Source organism: Rutidosis leptorrhynchoides, chromosome 2 (assembly GCF_046630445.1).
Source record: "Rutidosis leptorrhynchoides isolate AG116_Rl617_1_P2 chromosome 2, CSIRO_AGI_Rlap_v1, whole genome shotgun sequence".
Classification (NCBI taxonomy): Eukaryota; Viridiplantae; Streptophyta; class Magnoliopsida; order Asterales; family Asteraceae; genus Rutidosis; species Rutidosis leptorrhynchoides.
In genome coordinates this window covers 413,973,393-413,979,946 of record NC_092334.1, presented here as the reverse complement: position 1 = coordinate 413,979,946, position 6,554 = coordinate 413,973,393, and the positions used below count along the sequence as shown (strand labels likewise).

Here is a 6,554-nt window from a genome sequence, read left to right as displayed (position 1 = left end):
GATCTTGATGCCTGAAAAAAAATCTAAAAAAATGAAAAAAAAAAAAAAAATTTGCTTCCCTCCGACTGTTTACTTGATCCTGCCCCTATATATATATATATATATATATATATATATATATATATATATATATATATATATATATATATATATATATATATATATATATATATATATAGTAGAGGGATCAAATGAGAACTTTTTTGTGTGAGAACCCTGAGAACTCAAAAAATACACTGAAATTCGAGCAAAAAAGGAAAATTCGAGCAAAAATGGGACACGAACGAACAAAAAAAGAGCAATTCGAGCAAAAAATGGGAAAAGGGCGAACAAAAAAGTGATATTCGAACAAATAAAAAGGTGGGCGAACAATTTTGTGTTCTACATTTTTGATAGTCGAACAAAAAAATGTAGAACACACGGGTAGTCGAACAAAAATGCTGATATTCGAACAAAATGTATTCTACATTTTAAAATTCGAACAAAAAAAAAAAATTGCTCGACTATGAATTTTTTGTTCGTCCGTGTTTTTGATTTTTGCTCGAATTTCTTTTTTTTCTCGCCCGTACACCTTTTTTGCTCGAATTTCAGTGTATTTTGAGTGTTTTTGAAGTTCCTAGAGTTCTCACGCTAAAAAAATTCCCACTGGATCCTCTCCATATATATATATATATATATATATATATATATATATATATATATATATATATATATATATATATATAAAATAGTTGATTATGTACCATAATAAGAACTCTAATTTAAAAACAATCAAACTTCAAACTCAATTAATGTTACCGAGTACATAATCAGTAAGGACACATAGAAAAGAGCGGCCCAAAAAAATGAAAACAACCCCTAATTTTAAAATATATCAGATCTTGACGAAAATTTGACTGACTTTGACCATTTTTGACCGTCTTTGCCAGACTTTGACCGAACTTTTAGCTCTGACCGTCTTTTGAGTCATTTTCTAAAAAAACGGGACGGAGAACCCAAAAAAACGACACATCGACCGACGCGTCGGCCAAGTCGGCCGACTTTTACAACACTGATAATAGCTAACAACAGGAATATTCAATACCTGTAAGAATAATCCGATAACCCGAGAGTTAGTAAGTAAATGGGGATCCCCGTTTACCCGTGGGAAAACCCGATAACCCGACGGTTAGTAAGTAAATGGGGACCCGACGGGTATGTGACCGAGTTTGGGACAAGGTTTCCTAACCGGGTTCCTGTCTGGGATTACTTAGACCCGGCCCAAACCCGACCCGATGTCATCCCTAATCGTACCATAAGTTTGATTTTGATGGGATTGGAGTCTTTTGAAAGCTAGGTGAGTATGGTTCTCACAATGATTGGTTTCATGTGATGATTATGTGTAGAAGTCAGTCAAACTTTCAAAGTTTGACAAGTGGTCTAATCTGTCCAGATTTTTGTGTGGTTTTGGTAGACGAAGTGAGGTAGAGATTGATTAAGTGATTGGTGTGTGATGTATGTATGTGGAATAGGTTTTGATTTGGAGCATTTCATGAAATTGTTTGTTGATTGATTGTGGTTTGATTGGATTGAATTTGGATGGTAGTTGCTTGCTTATGATAATCCAATGTGAGATCAATATATATGTGTATGTGTGTATGTATATGTGGATGATGTTAGGGAATTTAGTTGTGTTCGGGACACGCTAAAGTACCCAATTGGCTTCCGGGACGCATTGGATGGAGGACTCACATTTGGGATGCAAGTGAGGGCTTTGGTTGTGTCTGGAACCACTAGGGTATGTATTGACTCAAGTTGTTTCTTGAGATGGAGGACTTCTATCCGGTATACAAGAAAGGGACTCTAGATGTGTCCGAGATACACTAGATTGCCTAAATGGCACCGTGGGTGCATTTGTTGATGAGATGGCATCCAGAGTGCCTAGGAGACTTGTTATACATCTGAGATGTGGCAAGTCTTGAGATAGCACCGGTTGTGCTTGTTTATTGATGTACAGATGTTTGATATGATGGATTAGCACCGGTTGTGCTTGTTTGTCGATGTATTGATGTTTGATATGTTGGATTAACACCGGTTGTGCTAGTTTGTTGATGTATTGATGTTTGAGATGATGATTATGTTTAATGCTATGCATATGTATGCATGTATATATTGTTCTCACTAAGCTTTAGCTTACCCATACCCATTTGTTGTTTATAGGCTCGGGTGCGAACAGGTTAAAGGTAAACTAGATGCTTAGTGGCTTGATGCTGATGATTTTGTTGATGGTCGGTGCTTTAGTAACTTTAGTCGGTGCTTTAGTAACTTTAGTCGGCTTAGACGGAATAGTAGTTGCCCGGGATCATGCTCATCATATTAGTCTGATGTATTTTGTCACGTTAGACCCTTGATGTCTAAATGTCTTGGAGTCAACACACTTTAATGATTTTGAATAATATGTCTAACACCGATATTGATTAGTTGTTATTGGAACCTTGATAAAGGGAATCTATGGATTCGGATACGTTTTTGGCTCAGAAACGGTTACGGATCAAAAAGTGTCAAAACGGGTGGAAGACAAGTGAAATTTTAAAAAGGGGACAAGTGAACAACAGCAGAATGTTTATCTTCCAAGAAACACATAGTTATAATTATACATGACAAGTCAGACCCAAAATAATGGCATCCAACACAGTTTACACATAGACCATACAAACACAGCAACATTTTGGCCTCCAATTTGGAAAAAGACCCATGGGGACACAGTTTTAAATCCATACATTTTTCAGAATTATGCCAAACCACAACACAACCCACCCACCTTATTTGTTGATGCGGGTAGATATGATGAGGCTGTCGCTGCCACTTTTATATGCACCTGCTGAAAAATGTCTGTCCCACATACCCACCCGCCATTGCTCTCCTCACGTTCGACTCGAACATTTTTGGGTTGTCTCTCAGCACTGCAGCTGCTTCTCGGTTCAACGGATCCTCGTGATTCGGCTCCTTCAGAAGAAAAAAAAAAACACCAAAAAATCAAGAAAACCACGAATGTGGCGAGCTCGACCCGCCTGCAATTTGGGTCTTGTATTACCATTAGAGGATTAAACAGGCCACATAATAAAAATAGCTTAAAAGGGAACGGTTTAAATGAGTCAAAAGTCACCCGAAGAGTATTTTAACGCACAGGCATCTTTTTTATCCAAAAAAAAAGAACAAGCCTCTTAAATCATTTTAGTCAAAACACACACATCATTATCAGAACAATATAACCCTTGTAACCATTTGACACATCAAGTATTTAGTAATAAAAAATATTTTTATGAAAAAGTGGTTCGAGTCAACCCAAGTCAAAATGTACCAATTTTACGGTTTCACATTTTCCACCTTCATAAATAAATAAAAAAGAGATCCATGGAAAAAATTATATATATGATAGGGTTTACCGTGAATAAATGATACAAGCCATAAATAATTGTGTTTATGTTTAGAACCGGTTTCCAATCTTCACGTAGAATATTAAGGCAGACATTTCCATCCAAGTCGATGTTGGGATGGTACACCTAAGAAAGAAAACAATTTATATGTTAGTTGAATCGGGAATTTTAACAAGGGATAAATTATCTATATCCTTGTATACCTTCAATATTACATCTATAGCTTTACAAACCTGATAATCACGTTAATATCCTTTTAAACCTAAAAATACTCTATATCCAAATCAATAATTTTATTATTGTTAAATGACTTTAAATGTTACAAACTACTATATAAATTTAATAAGTCAAATGACCAATTTACCCTAACAATCACCAAACCTATGTTTCTTTATGTATTCATGATACCCAAATGTCTCAAAACCTTACTGCCCCACCATTTCTTTAGGTATTTTTCTTTTAGTTTTATTATACTTGTAATTATTATTTATTAATCATAATACATAAGTCATCAAGTGTTTTTTTTACCTTTGTTTTGCATTTGACCTTTGGTGCCTCATGTGGATAGATGGATGAAATCTGGAAGGTAAAAGTAAAGGTACCACCTCTGAAAGAAGATAGCATGTTAGATATATAGCTAACATCTGTGTGAACTATTGTCTTCTTTTCAGTAACGATGACTGTAAAATTAAAAAATCATAAACCATTGTTTCGTAATAATGGTTTAATGATAATCATGGAGGTTCAAGTTGACTCAAGAGGTTCTAGGGTCACGATTTTAAATGGCTATTGACGATATTATTATTCCACTACATATATGCAACATTGTATGGTAGACATGATAACTAAAAAGGAAAAACATATATTTTTTAAACGGCATGAGTAAAGAGTGTGTTGGCATTTTTCAAATTTCATTGATATGAATAAGCTATGTATATAACTCCCCTGTCCACAAGAAATATACGAGAAGGAAAAAAAAATTAGTAAAAAGAAAAAGAACTAGAACAAAAAATTTAAAAAATTAAGACTTCATATACCTTAGATGTGACGTATAACTGTAAGCATTGTGTTAGTTACATTTACAAATTGAGAACTGAATTACCTTTTTACCATTTTACAGAATAAACTAGCAAAGAGAACTTGTATCAGGGCCGTCTCACTATTTAGATAGATTATGTTCGAGACAAATAAAATTGAACCCTTATAAACGTGAAATTTATATTTATAATACATATAAAAACATATACAGTATAGTACTAAAAACTTATCAACCAAAAAGAAGTTAATGTGCGATTAAATTGTCCGATAAATGATTTTTCATTATTTGATTTATGAAAAAAAAAAAAAATTATGTATTATTATGTATAGAAATTTTAAAATTTGGCCCCTTTAAAATTTGGGGCCCTGTTCAGCTGCACACTTTGCACATGTTGCCGAGATGCCCCGACTTGTATAAAGTATAGTTCTCACTAAATATGACTAGATTTAACACTGTGGCTACAAACAATGGAAAGAAAAACAGTAGGCCGAATAGTATACTTACAAATAGTATCCATCATCAGGCCGAATAGTTACTTCAAAGTTCATGAGATCATCTTTTCCATTCGGGAACGATATGGTACAAGTCGTCGGTAAATTTAGTTCACTTATGTCTTCAAGTAGCAGCACCAAACAACAAAGCAAAAGAAAAAAGAAAAAAAAGAAAAAAAAACAATTTCATTAAATTACAACTCAAACAATGGTATAGAACACACAATATAATGCATATATGCCATTTGCTAGCTCAACGACCCTTTATGACATTATACAGCTAATAGCCATTTCTAATAAATAAAAAGAAAAACTAGATTTGCTAAACGATAACGCAAACCTTACCTTTGTGAAGACGCAATTCGCCTGCACTTTGCTTCTTAACTGGAGGCTTCCCGTTAGAATTTTCTGCAAGTTCTCGTTGTTTCTCTTTGACTTTAAACAACTTAATCATTCTACCTGTTGGGAAAAAAGAAAATAAACATTTCTATCTTTATATACAATACATCATAAGCATTTATACACTTCTACAAAAACTTACATTATAAAAATACATTAAAGATGAAATAACAAGTGAAAACAAGTGGAGAGCGTAAATCGGGTGACATCTGAAATATTTATAGCTATAAAAAGGAACTTGATGCACGATGACACCAAAAGTGAAAAAATAACAAAGATAAATCTAAAATATTGTTGAATTAATATCAGATTGTCAGCTAGAAAATTGTTCTGTGCCCTAAAAACTTCAACTTGCATAACTGAGAATTAAGCATACATAACTAGTGAATGTGATCATATTTTTAACATAACATATCATTTCAAATGGGACCTATTGCCGAAACTAGGGCACAAAATAAGCCAGCTAAATATCTAAATTCTATATCTATATGTATAAGCAGGCAATAATTAAGTCAAAAATCGTCAACATACAAGCTAACCCTAATTAACTAAAAATCAAAACAAGTGAAAACCTTATTAGATCAAACAAGACCGAGAATAATCAGGTCAAAATTAGTCAAAATGATAACATAACATAAACTATATAAAAGATTGATTTTGAAGCTACACATGTTGCGATCTGATTGAAAAACATATAAATCAAGAATCTTTATTCCTTGATTATATGCATAATAATATGTGAATAATTGAAAGAAGATAACCTTTTTTGATAAAAAAAAAGCCGCTTAGAAAGAGAGAAGATATTTGGAAAGAGGGAGGGTTTCTTATCGAAACAGATGGTAAGAGAATCTACACGAAATGATGCTGGAAGCAAGTCCACTTTTTGTAAATATAGCTTCACCATCAACAGGTATAATAATAATAATATAAATTTAATTTAATTTGATTTGGATTTATTTATCTATAATTTAATTTTATTTTATTTTATTTTATTTTAGTTATACGTGGTTAGTACCTAATATATTTAATGACGTCGCTTTGTGTTCGTAAAGCGTTTTGTGTATGTATATGTATGAAAGATAGCCCGAAGTATTTAGCATTTTTAAAAAACATTCGTTTCGCGTATAGTTAGCTGCATTGTGTTCGTAAAATTATTTCGAGTTGAATGGTGGTGTCGAAAAAATTTAACTCGCGGCAAACGAGAAGATA

General features: G+C 33.1%; 1 protein-coding gene across 2 annotated transcripts; it reads right to left on the bottom strand.

Annotated features, from left to right (window-relative positions):
- Positions 1-2,584: 2,584 nt before the first annotated feature.
- Positions 2,585-6,231, bottom strand: LOC139892314 (NEDD8-conjugating enzyme Ubc12-like). 2 transcript variants are annotated; one of them, XM_071875373.1, is made up of 6 exons: positions 6,107-6,231; positions 5,292-5,405; positions 4,960-5,068; positions 3,945-4,023; positions 3,426-3,542; positions 2,585-2,985 (listed from the first exon to the last, which is right to left on the bottom strand). In XM_071875373.1, exons 2-6 carry the CDS (start codon positions 5,398-5,400, stop codon positions 2,848-2,850), a joined length of 552 nt encoding a protein of 183 aa, XP_071731474.1. In that variant the 5' UTR covers positions 5,401-5,405; positions 6,107-6,231; the 3' UTR covers positions 2,585-2,847. The 2 variants fall into 2 exon arrangements, with proteins under 2 accessions (XP_071731474.1, XP_071731473.1); XM_071875372.1 differs by lacking the exon at positions 6,107-6,231 and having other exon boundaries at positions 5,292-5,448.
- Positions 6,232-6,554: the final 323 nt, after the last annotated feature.